The sequence below is a fragment of the Natrix helvetica genome (assembly GCF_964273705.1).
Source record: "Natrix helvetica genome assembly, chromosome: 8".
Classification (NCBI taxonomy): domain Eukaryota; kingdom Metazoa; phylum Chordata; class Lepidosauria; order Squamata; family Natricidae; genus Natrix; species Natrix helvetica.
The window spans coordinates 9,870,018-9,885,466 of record NC_138559.1 but is presented as its reverse complement, the minus strand read 5'-3'; the positions used below and the strand labels follow the sequence as shown (position 1 = coordinate 9,885,466).

The window sequence follows — 15,449 nt, the reverse complement described above, 5'->3', positions numbered from 1 at the left end:
CAATATCCTTCTCCCAGGAGTGGGGAGGGACTAGGAATTTTGCAGTATCCTTCCCCCAGGAGTGAGGTGGGAATGGAGCTTTTGTAATATCCTTCTCCCAGGAGTGGGGAGGGACTGGGGATTTTGCAGTATCCTTCCCCCGCCACGCCCACAGAACCGGTAGTAAAAAAAAAAAAGAACTTCACCACTGTTCTGGATATCTGGATGTGCCTTTTATAATGAAATGCCCACCTTGTTCTTAGCTTTGGGAAGGGATTTTACAGATTCACGGAGTTGGATGGGACCTTGTAGGTCATCTAGTCCAAACTCCCATCCAAACAGGAGACCCTACACTATTGATAACTAATGGCAGTCCAGTTTCTTCTTGAAAGCTTCCAGTGATGAAGCCCCCACAACTTCTGCAGGCAACTTCTGTTCCATGGGTTGATTGCTCTCTCTGTCAGAAAATTCCCCCTTATTTCTAGGTTGAATCTTTCCTTTTTCCAGTTTCCATCCATTATTCCTTGTCTGACCTTCAGGTGCCTTGGAAAATAGCTTGGCCCCCTCCTCACTGTGGCAGCCCCTCACATATTGGAAAACTGCTCTCATGTCTCCCTTGGTCCTTCTCTTTTTTATCTGGCTCCCACCCACCCCCATAAACTTTACTTCCTTTCCACAGAAGGAGACAGTTCTTCATACAAACCCATTTTTTCAACAGAAGTGCAAAATGTTAGGATGCGAAGTCCTGCAGTAAGTCTAATTTTGACTGACGGCCCAGGGGCCAATGTAGCTTTCAAACCCCTTTCTTGGGGGTGCCTGAGACACAGATTGATCCTGGATCATCCATGGTGATGATGAAAACTCTGTACAGATAGTCCTTGCCTTACAAACATTCATTTAGTGACCAAAGTTCCAACAAAACTGAAGTCATGTATGGCCAGTCCTCACATTTACAACCATTGCAATAGCCCCAGGGACATGCGATCAAAATTTGGGGGCACAACAGCCGTGGTGGCACAGTGGTTAGAGTGCAGTACTGCAGGCTACTTCTGCTGACTGCAGTTCGGCAGTTCGAATCTCACCAGGCTCAAGGTTGACTCAGCCTTCCATCCTTCCGACGTGGGTAAAATGAGGAGCCAGATTGTTGGGGGCAAGAGGCTGACTCTGTAAACTGGGAAGTGCCATATAAGTCTGAGTGCTATTGCTATTTTCCTTCCTTCCTCCCTCTCAGTGATTAGAATGCAGTATTGCAGGCTAACTCTGCCCACTACCAGCAGTTCAATTCTGACTGGCTCTGGGTTAACTCAGCCTTCTGTCCTCCGGGGCCAGAGGCTGACTCTGTAAACCGCTTAGAGAGGGCTGTAAAGTGCTATTGCTGAGTGGGAAGGAAGGAAGGAAGGAAGGAAGGAAGGAAGGAAGGAAGGAAGGAAGGAAGGAAGGATACGTCTGCTGCCTGCCGGCTGCCTGCAGTTTGGCAGTTCAAATCTCTCCAGGCTCAAGGTTGACTCATCCTTCCATCCTTCCGAGGTGGGTAAATTGTTGGGGGCAATATGCTGACTCTCTAAACCACTTAGAGAGGGATGTAAAGCACTGTAAAGCGGTATATAAGTCTATGTGCTATTGCTATTGTCCTTCCTTTCTTCCTTCCCTCTGCCCACTGCCAGCAGTTCGATCCTGACTGGCTCAAGGTTGACTCAGCCTTCCGTCCTTCCGAGGTGGGTAAACTGAGGATCCAGATTGTTGGGAGCAACAGACTGACTCTGTAAACAGCTTAGAGGGGGCTGTAACAAAGCACTGTAAAGTGGTATATAAGTCTAAGTGCTGTTGCTATTGCATGGCAACCAGCTTGTATTTGCAAGGGTTGCAGCGTCCCGTGTGTGTTTGTGTGTGTCAGGTGATCGCCATTTGCCACCTTCCCAGAAGGCTTCGGACGAGTAAAGTCAATGGGAGAAGCTGGATTCGCTTAATGACCACGCGATTTACTTAACAACCGCACTGATTTCCTTAAGGCAGAAAAGGTTGCAAAACCATCCGGCTTAGCAATGGAAATTCTGGTCCCAATTCTGCTCATTAGACGAAGATGACAGGAAGTGTAAAAGAGTGGTGAATGTGGCATAGGTAGTCCTCAACTTACAGCAGTTCATTTAGTGACTGTTCAACAGCACTGAAAAAAAAGGGACATGACCATTTTTCAACCTTGTAACCGTTGCGGCATCCCCCTGGTCATGGGATCAAAACTCAAGACGCATGGCAACTGTTTCATATTTATGACGGTTGCAGTGTCCTGGGGGGTCATGTGATTTCCCTTCTGCAACCTTCTGACGTGCAAAATCAATGGGGAAGACAGAGTCGCTTAACAACGCCGTGACTCACTTAACAACGGCAACCATTCACTTAACAACTGTGGTTAGAAAGGTCATATAAAATGGGGCAAAACTCACTTGACAACCGTCTCCCTTAGCAACAGATATTTTGGGGTCATAGGTTGAGGACTACCTGTACTAGGACACAGTATTTAATTTTATACGAAATACAACACGAGAAGGGGGGAAAAAAAAAGAGAGAGAGAGAGACAGTACAAAATTCTGGTCATAATTTTATGTATTAACAACGGCTAAAAATATATATATATCTCCAGAGCAAAGAATTGGATGAAAGCTGCAATTGTGGGACTATTGATTGGGGGGATTAAACCCCATTTAACTTTGCAGTAATAAGCACGCCTTCCAGGGGGTGTCAAAAAAACACCAGGTGGCCCACACCATAAGGCTTTAATTCCCTTGCTTGCTTCCTTCCTCGCCTCTGTCTCATCAATGTTAAAACTAAAAGAACAGCATGATCTCTTAAATCAGAGGTGTCAAACTCAATTTCATTGAGGGTCGCATCAGCGTCGTGATTGACCTCAGGGGGGCGTGGCCAGGTTGACATCACTCGTGTCGAGAGCACAGGAGGTGGCCTGAGCGCTCTGCCAGCGAAAACGGGCTCCCAATTTCCGTTTTCGGCTGCAATGGCCTCCTGCAACCCTCTGCCAGCGAAAACAGAGTTTGGGAGGGTCACGTGCGGTCCTCTTGATCTCCATTTTCACTGGCAGAAGCACCATGGGCCGGTCCTTTGCTGTTTCCAGGGTGGCCCCACAGGCCAGATCTATGCAGCCCATGGGTCGGATGCGGCCCGCGGGCCTTGAGTTTGACACCCCTATCTTAAAATGATTTTAGCAGCTTACTTCCAGTATCTGAATAGCAGCCTCCACATAAGGCTCAAGTGATGTCCACCGCAATAATTAAATGATATCCAAAAGAAAGAAAGATGCAAATTAATACTATTTCCTTAAATTACAAAGGCTGCAACTAGAGGTTTTTTTTTCTTCCTTTTGGTAAGAATAATGGAGATTATTTCAGCCACTATTCTTCCTTCGCAATACCCACGGTGATTAGGGGTTCAAATTCGCCTACAGCCTCACCTCCCAAGCAAATATTATTTTGCCAAAGGCTCGGCGGGAATCTGGAAGCAGCAGCAAAATAGCCAACTGGCTCAATAGTAGAGAACATACTGCATCTTTTTTTAAAAAAACCCCACCCCCAAATTTTATTCCTGAATTAACCAAAGTACAAAAGGATGCACACCTGAGAATCTTGGTATCGCAGACAGTCACACGTTCTGCGAGAGAGTAGTCTTTGCACAATTGATCACAGGATTTCACCCTAAAAGCCCATGGCTCAAAATGGGGAGCTCCCAATCTGCTCCAAAGCATGCTTCCTGCCAACTATGGGAAGGCAAGTAAAAGCATTGTGCATTTTCAGCTGCAACTCTGTACCGCCACGGAGACTATCATCTTTAAGAGAAAGGAAAGAAGGGAGGGAGGGAGGGAAGGAAGGAAGGAAAGGAGAGGAAGGAGGGAAAGGGAGGGAAAGGAGGGAGGGAGGAAAGGAAGGAAGGAAGGAAGGAAGGGAGAGGAATGAGGGGAAGGATGGGAGGAAGGAAGAAAGGAAGAAAGGAAAAGGAAGGAGGGAGGGAAGAGAGGAAGGAAAGGAGGGGAAGGGAGGGAGAGGAATGAGGGGAAGGGAGGAAGGGAAGAAGAGGAAGGAGGGGAAGGGAGGGAGGAGAAAGAATGGAGGGAGGGAGAAAGGAAAGGAAGGAAGGGAGGAAGGAAGGAGGGAGGGAAGGGAGGAAGGAAAGGAGGGGAAGGGAGGGAGAGGAAGGAGGGGAAGGGAGGACTGACTCCAAACTCTCTTCCCGCCCTAAGCTTTGGACATTAAAACAAGGCGAACTGCCTGCAACTCATCCACTGATCAAGCAAAACCACACCACTGTTGCTACCAGAACAGAAAAGGACAGATACACTACGTGGCTGTATGTTCCGGATAACTCTAGTCAAGTCTTTTTGCACAATCAAAACAGACAGGAAGGAGACATGTACATCAAGGCCTCCAACCGTCGGCTTCCCTTCCCTTCCTAGATGGGAAGCCACGGCGGTGGAACGAACGGCTTCCGGTGGCGAATGGAAGGAAAGCTCCTTCGTACGGTTGTGGCATCCTCAGCAGACTTGAAACGGGGCCCATTGTCAGCATCCTGGCACCCTCTGGATTAGGCTCGATCTTGAGAAGACTCCAGCAACCCACCCGTACGTGTAGATCAGGGGTGTCCAAACTTGGGAACTTTAAGACTTGTGGACTTCAACTCCCAGAATTCCCCAGCCAGCTGGCTGGGGAATTCTGGGAGTTGAAGTCCACAAGTCTTAAAGTTCCCAAGTTTGGACACCCCTGGTGCAGATCCTTCTTCGCTTCAACTTCCTTTGCAGTATCTGTCCCCTCCTTGCAACTAGAGCTGGTGCAAGTTAGCAATGGTTCATCCACAACATCCCGTCCTTAGAATGCCCGTCTCCCGGCAACTGCCTGCACCGTCACACATCCGAGGTTCTGATGTTCTCATCATCCAAGTCCATCAGGAAACGGCGCTCTTTGAAGTTCTGGGGTTCCGACCTGTGTCGGAGGCGCCTGACCTGGATCTCTCCAGCATCCCACTCAGCGGACAAAGGGGCGAACCCGGAGTTGCTCAGTTCTTCAGCCTGTTCCTTGGATGCCGGATGCGGCTTCTCCTCCATTGGTGGTACGGGCATCCAAGGCAGCCAGCAAGAAGTGGAGGGGCTTCTGGGGCCAACCTTGGACTCCTCTCCTCGCTGCTTTAGCCATGCTATGGATGCCGCGGTGGAGCCAGAGAAGGTGGGGCTCCCTCGTTTATCCATCGACACCGATCTCACCAAAGGCATTTCCTGCAAGGCAAAACCAGAAGATCAGTGGCAGTGTTCTGAGCGAGGCTTCCCAAGAGCCCGAAGCAAACTCTTGGTCCCGACAAAAAACCCTTTTATTCATTTCCTCTGAACTCTGCTTATTCACATCCAGCAAAGTCTTTCAAGGGAGGATTTATGGTCACAGACCTTCTCTGGCTTGGAGAGCTGCCAGGCTGATATCTGCAAAACTTGGCAAGGGGTCTCGGAGAGTCACAAACCAATTAAGGGAACTAATTGTCTCCTGCAAACTCCACTCCCCTTTCGCTCCTCTTTTATTTCCTCTGGGAGGGGGCATTCACCATCCACCTGTGGCCTTACTCCCAAGTCGACCCCTGTTCCTTAGCTGTTCCCTTCGTCTGGCAACTCTGCGCATGCGCACACTGGGAACAGGCTCCAGCTGTTCGTCTGCTTCACTGCTGTCTGACTCTGAAGGCAGCTGATAACTGTCAGACGGCCCTGGCCCCCTCTCTGCCTCTGACCCAGAGCCCTCATCAGAGCTTTTCCCAGACTCCAGGACTGGCCCATGTTCCTCCCCAACCTCATCAGCAGAGGAAAAAGGATGCCATGCTAGGAGGAGACTCTATGGTGAGGTCAGCTCCAGAAATGAATGTAGGGCTTCCGGTTAGGACAGGGGATCCGTGGCATTCCCTTCTCTGCCTCTCCACTCTGGTGGGGTGTGTAGATATGACTGGGAGAAACGAGTTGATGTTCTACAACTCCTTCCTTCTTCATTACTGGGCTGAGGCTGCTCAGAATTACACTTTAATCATTTGCTAAGACACTTCCCCCATGCCATGGACTTCTTGGTTTAAAACATACAGAGACAAATCTCAAACGTTTGGGGATTGGAAAGAGAGTTAAAAGATTTCTGGAGCTTGGGTTTCTTGAGAAGTTACCTAACTCCAAAGTTTGGCCAAACTTCTCGTGATCATGGCCCAAAGCTGCAGATAGCTGAATGGCCCATGCCTCTCATTTTCCCGGGTGTTCCCTGTGGTCCATTTGTGATCTTGTTCTTTGTGGCATGTATTTATTTGCTCAGATGGCTGGAGAAAACTTTTCTGGAAATGAGCTATTTTTCAAATGTTTGCTCGAAATTATGAAAACAGATGACCTCCGCTATAAACAAGCTAAAAACACACACACACACACACACAGACACACAAAGTGAACGGATGCCATAGTCAAAGTGGAAAGAATTTGACCTACTCTGGGACAGCTCTTTAATGCCTGCACCGCACCCGTAATCTCTTTGATCCAGCTTTTCATGTCTTCGGGGCTGTAGGCCTATCAAAAAAGAAAAAAAGGAAAAGACACCATCCGGAGAGCACTGTGAAGTTAAATTCATGGACATTTTCTGACGAATCATTTCCTTTTTTAGATCTGAAAAAGTCTGCTTCTCATTCATTTACACTTGCACCCATTAGGTTCTGCACTCGTGACAGAAGCAGAGGGGCACTTCCAGGTGGAAAGGATTAGCCGGTGACATCGCTGTTGTTCGGGAGACCCCCAGTTGGGGGGGCTCCATTCATTTCCCCAGCAGGAGCTGGAGTGAAGGATGGGAGCTCAACTCCATCCCATGGCAGCACTTGGGTTTCGAATGTAGGTTTGCTAAACTCCATCCTGGTGTCCTAACCACCCTCCTGACCCATTACCGTATTTTTTGGAGTATAAACCCCGGCCCCTTCACCAAAATGGCCACGCATAGCCTTTAGGAGGCTTCCTGGGGGCTGGGGGGGGGGAAATAAGCAAAAAACAGGCTGTTTTTTGCTCGGTTTTGCCCCCTCCCAGCCCCCAGGAGCACTCTACAAGCCTCCTAAAGGCTATGCATGCCCGGTTTTTTTTTTTGACAAAAAACGGGCCATTTTTGGGAGGTCTGCAGAGTGCAAAAACTTTCTTGTTTAATTTGCATCTTCAAAATCTTGGTGCATTTTATACTCCGATGCGTCTTATACTCCGAAAAATAGGGCAGGTCTCCAACCCTGACCATTCTAAGACCTAGCAATTCCACAGTTCAGATTTAATTTTTTATAACTTTGGACGGTTGACTTCTCTTCAAATGTGGCATCTCTCAAGGGACCTAAAAGGTGGGTAGAAGTGAGGAAAGGCCGTTTCGAAACTTCCTCCTCAATTGTCCATGCCCTACGTAAGTTCTGGCCACTATGAAAAGATCCACTAGAGGGCAGATTTGACATTTGGAACGAAACGTGATGCATGCATATAAAACCTCACTTAGCAAAAATGCAGATCTTGCTAGATTCTGATAAATACATTTTTTTTAAAGAGCAGAAGAGGTGGTTAATCTAACAGCCTACAAAGGAAAGCTCTCATTCTGCCCTCTGGATGAACTCTTGTCATGATTAATATCTGGAATGAAATATCCTGAAGTTTTTTTTAAAAAAACCTTAAAATATCTCCTTTGCAAGTCCTTTATGAAGCTAATACATCTGGTTGTAATTGCTTGGTGCTAATATTAATGGCTGTGCTAACATTAGGAAATGTCTTGTTTGGATTACTTCACTGCTTTCTTTTGATAGGGGCTGATATTGTGAAGATTGAATGCTGAAGTGTATTATGCTGTATTGATTTACAGTACTGCATTAAGCTGCAAGCACACACTATATTAAAATTAACCGGATCCCTATAGTACTGGGACTGTAAGCCATGCAAGGTCAACAGAAAACCCTATGGGTGACTAATAACTGGCTGATGTGCATTTCAATTGATTGCTTTAGTATCCAGAAAATAAATAAGTACCGTATTTTTCAGAGTATAAGACGCACCAAGATTTTGAAGAGGTAAATTTTAAAAAAACGTTTTTGCACTTGGCAGACCTCCCAAAAACAGCCCGTTTTTCACAAAAATGGGCTCATTTTTTTTTTCAAAAAAAGGGCATGAATAGCCTTTAGGCGGCTTGTAGAGAGCTCCTGAAGGGGGGCAAAAACGGGCAAAAAAACGCCCATTTTTCGTGAAAACGGGCCCGTTCTCCCCCCCCCAAATGGCATGCATAGCCTTTAGGAGGCTTATAGAGTGCTCCTGGGGGCTAGGAAGGGGGCAAAATTGAGCAAAAAAACAGCCCATTTTTCGCTGATTTCTGCCCTCCCCAGCCCCCAGGAGCACTCTGAAAGCCTCCTATAGGCTATGAACGACCATTTTGGTGAAGGGGTTGGGGTTTTGGGAGGCCAAAAATGCTGTATTCAGTTTATAAGACGCACCCAGAAAAAGATGTGTCTTATACTCCGAAAAGTACGTTATAAACAAACTAGACTGGAAAAGAAAAAAAAGAAAAAAAGAAAAAAGAAAAAAAAACGAAAAAGAAGAAAAAAACCCCAGCAGGATCACAACTAAAATATTCAGGGAAAAGAACTATTTTTCCTGTTCTGATTCTTCCTCCCCCAGCTGTTTCTCTCCAGATGTATAGGACCTTTCTTGGACTCCATTGGCTGAGAATTCTACGCTCAGGCTGAAGATTAACCTGAGATTCTATACTCAGGTTAAAGGCAATTAATTGCCGCAACCAGCAGAGACAAATTAAGACCCATTCGGAACAGCCCATCTTTCTTACCCTGGAAGGTACAACTGATTTGTTGGGCTACAGTCCACTGTTTCCAGAGGCCTCCCATGGACAGTGGAGAGACTCTCATCTTCATCTCAATTTTCTGGTTTTTTCAGAAGGTTCCCTGGAGAGATATCTTAAGCCAGGAAAAGGGTACGTTGCTTGCTTAGCTAATTATGGGGACCCTGGAAAAGGGGATGGAAAGGCAAAGGACCACAGACAAGATTGAAGCTTGCCCATCCCTATCTTTAAAAAAAATGTGTCAAGTGAGTCTGGCAAATTGGAGTAAGATCCCTTGCTGCAGGGGTGGTAAGTCACTTACTTTCCCTACCGGTTTTGCAAATGTGAGCGCACGCGCCCCTGTCAACACATGCGCACGGCCTTCCGCACATGCGCATTACTCTTGTGTGCATGGGCGCGGCTTGAATACATACCTAAATAGGGTAGCATAGAGCCAGGGTGCGTAGGCGGCCTCACCCGCGATTTCCACTACTGGTTCGGGTGAAACAGTCCGAACCAGCTGAATACTACTACTGCTTTGGTGCTCATCTAAGGGAAATATGTGCCCAGAGAGCAGGTCAGGTGGGGTCTCTAATACTTTGTCAGGTGCCAGCAACCAGAACAGCTTTGGGAATGGGTCAGATGGGGTTTTTTTAAAATTGTTGATCACCAGCTTACAAGAATCTTTCTAGACCAGTGATGGCGAACATTTTTCTGCTTGGGTGCCAAAAGGGTGCATGCGTGCCCATACCCATAATGCAATGCCCTCCCCCTGCACATGCACGCACACGCACCCCCATGCTCCTCCCTGTTCTAACCCCCTCTCTCCATGCCTGTGAACAAGCCAGAACACAGGCTTGGCTGTTTGCCACTGTTTAATTACAAATAACAAACCCTTTGGCTGAGGACCCAGATAACTCACATACAAGGAAAACAAACCAGATATTCAAACACGGCTCTAACAGACTTTCTTCACTGCTAATTTCGAACGGTTGTTTCCTGCAAATGTCCCCTCCCAACGCCTCACCTATAAGCTCTCTTGGGAGGGGTCAATCCACAACCACCTGTGCTTAATGATCTTCTGTGAGTCTGCCTAGGGAGTTGCTGCTTCCGTTTCTCAGGCCTTCTCAATCTAGCATCAGGAACAAACTGCCTTTGATCCTCCCCACTGCTCCATGCCTCAGGCGCCTCCTGGTGGCCAACCATCCCTTCTGGTCCCTGCTCTGAATCTGAACCCTGCACAGGATCCTCCATATCGTCCAGGGCAGACTCAAATGATCCCTCGTTATCCAAGTCCATCAGCAGCTCAAGCGGATCCTGCTGGGCGACAACACCCCCACGTATGCATGCAGGCCTCACTGAAGCCTCCAGACTTCCAGTAGGACCGTTGGGATGTTTTTCACCCTCCCCAGGCTTCAGGAAACTTTCTGAACTTCCATTAGGCCCGTTGGGCCCGTTTTTACCATCCACAGGCTCCGGAGGCTTTCCTGAAGCCTGGGGAGGGTGAAAACAGCCTCCCCCGTCCCCTGGAAGGCCAAAACTCAGCTGGCCAGCGTGTGCATGCACGCTAGAGCTGACATAGGGCAGGCCCTGCCACAAATTCACCATCCTGGCTCTAGACTCTACATATTCTCCAAACTTGGGAAGGCCAGATAGAATCTAAAGGTTTGACCTCAAACATTTATTTTCCCAAAGGTCTAAGCTGAAATGTCTTTTAACTCTCCCTATCAGGACTTCCTCTCCTTCAGTTGATGGCTCCACCATATACCTTTAATCCAGGGGTGTCCAAACTTGGCAAGTTTAAGACTTGTGAACGTCAAATCCATGGCTGGCTGAGGAGTTCTGGGATTTGAAGTCCACAAGTCTCAAAGTTGCCAAGTTTGGAGAGCCCTGCTTTAATCAAAATGAAGTCAAGGCTCATGTAGCTGAAGATTACAGGGGTATATACTAGTCCAAATGCATCCTCCCATGGTCTTCCTCAAACAGATGGGAGCCACGCTCTCTTGCACAACGGCTCACACAGTTGCTTACCCAGTAAACAAAACACAGCCAACTGTAACTCCTGGTCAGGTGCAAAAAATAACCAAAACCCCATCAATCTGCATTGCAAATGTCATTCTTAAAATCCTCTGCACTTACTCGCTTGATTATGCTCTTCCCTTCCAAATCATTCACATAAAATAATTCGTACTTGGATGAGTACATCTATCTGTATCTTGCACAGTTTTCCCTCCATGGAATTTGAGCTGGGTCATTGCAAAGTTTGCTGATCTCCACCTGGATTCACTACTATTTAAAGCAGAGGTCTTCAAAGTTGGCAACTTTAAGGCTTGTGGACTTCAACTCCCAGAATTCTGGGAGTTGAAGTCCACAAGTCTTAAAGTTGCCAACTTTGAGGTCCCCTGATTTAAGGCACCCACGGAGAGTGCAAATGAAAGAAAGTAACCAGGGAGGTCATTTTCAGTGCTCTTTGAGGAAAATAGGTAAAGGTTTCTGTGGTCTCTTCAAGCTACATGTTTTGTGTGATTATAAGTCCACATATCAAAAGAAAAGGACAAGGGGATGACAGGATAGCAGTCTTCCAATATTTAGGGGCTGCCACAATGAAGAGAGGGTCAACCTATTCTCCAAAGCATTTCAGGGCAGGAGAAGAAGTAATGGAAGGAAACGTATCAAAGACAAATCGAACCGAGAAAGTTTGCCTTCAGAAGTTGTGGGTGCTTCATCACTGGAGGTTTTTTAAGAAGAGACTGGACAGCCACTTGTCTGAAATGGGAAAGGTCTCCTGATTGAGCAGGGGGATGGACTAGAAGACCTCCAAGGTCCCTTCCAGCTCTGTTATTCTATGTTCTAAATGGGCCACAGAACAAATCAGCTCAGAGATGTCACTCAAGACACAAATGACCAGGTTGAAGTTAGGACAGATTTTGGACGTATCATGAGAAGTTCTATCTCAATGATGACGAAGCTTTTCGGCACCGAATGCCTAAAAGGGACCATGCAGGGGGGGGGGGGGGACCAAGTGCCGAAAAGGAAGCACTTGGCTCATGCATGTTTGTCTGGGCCACAACCAGGAAGAGGAGCTGTCCACGGGGCATGCATGCACCCAAAAATTAACTTCCCGTTTCCGGCGCACATATGCACATTGGCCAGCCGTTACTGCCCGCATGCGCATGTACCGATCAGCTGATCGTTGCATGAGCATACACAGCAGAAACCCGGAAGAGGAACAGGTGATGCCACACATGCCAGGCAACATGGCTCTGTGTGCCACTTTGGGCACGTGTGCCATAGGTTTGCCATCATGGGCCTATCTCTCTCGAGAAGTCTATAATGCTGGAAAAGGTGGAAAGAAAAAGAGGAAGGGGACACACTGAATCACAATCAGACCTTCAACAAAGCATGCATGGGCACCAAAGGTACACCTGGACAACTCCTTTGGTGTTTGACTCTTATTTCTGCCCCACCTTGGCTTCCTATGTTTCTAAGCCGTCCTTCGAAGCCAAAGAGGGAGAAAATGATTGGTGGAAAAACTCATGGCTAGCCACCGTCATCAACTCCGTTTGCAAAAAGCCCCTAAAGCTTTCTTAGGAAAGAATAAGGAAAGGTTGAAGGTTGAGGATTTGCTCATCACTCCAAAAGTAGAGAGATGAAGGGGGGAAGGGGAGGGGGGGGGCAGAGGGATGGCAGTCACATTCTGCTTAATTAGTGCATTATTATAACTCAGTTAGGTTTCCCATGTCAGTCACTGCGCAAATATGCAACTCTTTTCCCAGCAGGCTGTCATTTGAGTATGGCTATAACACATTGTCCACATTCCAACAGCGTCTTCGGGAGACAGGCGTGGGTTAGCTCCCATTCATTCAAAACAAACCTGTTTGCATTCAAAAGACGACTTCAGCTGTCGCAGATCTTGGACGGCCATTGATTGCAAGGCAGATATTCACCATTGTTTTTCCTCTTTTCATCAGAGACATGTGGGCAGAGTATGCTTTTGGTCGCGGATGGTTTTCAAGAAAAAGTGGGCAACCATTTGTCTCTGGATGGAATAAGGATGCCTGCCTAGGGCAGGGAGTTGGACTAGAACAGTGGTCACCAACTGGTGGCCTGTGGACCACTGGTGGTCCGTGAGAAAATTTTGGTGGTCTGCAGAAAAATTATTTGCATTTTTTATACTGCACTAAATCAGGGTTGCTCAAACTACGGCCCCTGGGATGAATATGTGCTGTGAACGCTTGTGTTGCTGTAAAGAGTCTCCCCCTTCGGGGGCTTTTTGTGAGGGTTGGAGGGGGGCAGAAATTCTGACTTGGGGTCTGCTTCAGCCTCCTGGTGGGTGGCTTTGGATGAAGGCTGGAGGGAAGCGCCACTAGTGGCAAAGAGCCGGAGGGCCTCGTTCAAGTGGGACTGCATCGTGGCCTGGAACTGGCTGACTATCTCAGCCCGCTGAGCCTCCAGGCACCGGTACCTGGCCTTGCACTCTCGCAGGTCTTCCCTGTGCTTGGAAAGCCTATGCTCGTAGTCCTCAGTGAGGTGCTTCTGCTGAGCCTCCTTCTCAGTCAGTTCCAATTTGAACTGAGCTGTTTTGCCAACTCTTTCTCATGGTGGCTGCTTCATTCCAGCAACTGTTTCCTATTGGGGCCCTAAGGAGCTCGGGCGGGCAGGGGAGGAGTGGCTGGGAGGGGAGGGGCGAGTAGAGGCTGGCGAGGCAGCCCTCAAAGTGAGTGACATCAAGTTGGCCACGCCATCCAGTCACATGACCACCTAGCCACGCCCACCCAGCTAGTCATTAGGCAGATCATATTAGTGATCCGCGGGATTTTAAATTATGAACGTAGTGGTCCCTGAGGTCCGAAAGGTTGGTGGCCCCTGGACGAGAAGACATCCGAGATCCCTTCCAGCCCTAGGATACTATGAATTTCAGGCAGTGGCACTTAAAAAGAATGCAAGATGTTCTCGACAGGAAGATATTGCTTCTCTTCAGAATTCTTCTAAGGACAAGCACCCTATAGAATTATCTTGAGAAGTTTGCACTAATTTTTGAGAACATTTCTAGTGTCTCAATAAAGGAGAATATTTGTAGCTCAGGGTTCAATTGAGGGGTCTTTGGTGCTCTCTGATCTTGGTTGTTTTCTTGCAGATGTTTCCTTACTCAAACTAGCTTGGGTGTGTTATCTACTGGGGTAATGAAGCATCCACAAGAAAACAATCCAGCTCAGAGAGCACCAAGGACCCTTCATTTCTAGTGTCTGCAAAATGCTTTCTCCCAGTTGCATGCAACTCTTAGTTTCCTAACATCTGATGCTTCCTAAATGTGATCCCAACACACCTGAAAAACAGTTCTATCTCCCTTATCTGGGGAGAGCTCTCTTACTGCAATCTTACACCACAAATTCCCATGTTTACGGCTCTGTTTGCACCTGTACAAATAACTTTCATGACGAATGTGATGAAATGGAGAAGTGAAATTGTGGCACTAGCTGGATTCTCGCACTTCAATGTCCCCCTAGGCTAAAATGGACCGCGTATGAAGTCTCACCTCATTTACCCTTTCCGCCTGACAGCCTGTCAACAAAGCAACCTGTTTGGCTGGGGAAGAATGCTTTCAACTGTCAAAAGCTAAATTGATGGCCTCGCAAACTAAATTAAAAAACACAGCCTTCCCCCACTAGGAATCCATTTTTAAACACGCAAAGATTTACCAACCTTCTGAGAAATCAGGTGACTTTCAGAAGCTCTTGAAACATTCAACCAGATAAACCAGCTAGGAAGTTGTACAGGTTGTCTTCTAAAAAGCACAGCATCCTAACTACGGTGAACAGAAGGCATATATAAACCAGACCCCGATCACCGGAAAGGGGTTGGAAGACCAGTCATGTCCCTTCTTAGAGCCACATTTTTAACAGATTAACAGAGTTGGAACGGACCTTGTAGGTCATCCAGTCCAACCCCCTGCCCAAGAGGAGACCCTACACCATCCCCGACAAATGGCAGTCCACTCTCTTCTTGAAAGCTTCCAGGGATGAAGCTCCCACAACTTCCAAAGGCAACTTCTGTTCCATGGGTTGATTATTCTCCCTGTCAGGAAATTTCTCCTTATTTCCAGGTTGAATCTCTCCTTGATCAGTTTCCATCCATTATTCCTTGTCTGGCCTTTGGGTGCTGTGGAAAATAGCTTGATCCCCTCCTCTCCTCTCCTCAAAACGATACTAGAGAGCACTGCACACCAAAACAACTCGACACAAGAACAGTTTTTCCCCCGAACGCCATCAGTCTGCTAAACAAATAATTCCCTCAGCACTGTTTTACTATTACTATTAATCTTCTCACCATTCCTATCAACCATCTCCTCCCATTCATGACTGTATGACTGTAATTTTGTTGCTTGTATCCTTACGGTTTATATTGATGTTGTTTCCTAGTATGCTTTGATTGCTTATTTGTACCCTATGACTATCATTAAGTGTTGTACCTTATGATTCTTGACAAATGTACCTTGTCTTTTTATGTACACTGAGAGCATATGGACCAAAGACAAATTCCTTGTGTGTCCAATCACTCTTGGCCAATAAAGAATTCTATTCCATTCCATTTTCCATTCCATTTTCCATTCCATTCCATTCTATTCTCTCT

At 47.2% G+C, this 15,449-nt stretch overlaps 1 protein-coding gene across 5 annotated transcripts in view; it reads right to left on the bottom strand.

Annotated features, from left to right (window-relative positions):
• Positions 1-2,465: 2,465 nt before the first annotated feature.
• PLEKHA2 (pleckstrin homology domain containing A2) overlaps positions 2,466-15,449 on the bottom strand; it is a 112,987-nt gene continuing 100,003 nt past the window's right edge. For all 5 annotated transcript variants that reach the window (XM_081960801.1, XM_081960804.1, XM_081960800.1 and 2 more), the window contains 2 exons: positions 6,473-6,550; positions 2,466-5,248 (listed from right to left, as the gene is read on the bottom strand). In XM_081960801.1, coding sequence (XP_081816927.1) covers positions 4,880-5,248; positions 6,473-6,550 — 447 coding nt within the window. In that variant the 3' untranslated portion in view covers positions 2,466-4,879. The remainder of the gene's footprint in view (positions 5,249-6,472; positions 6,551-15,449) is intronic.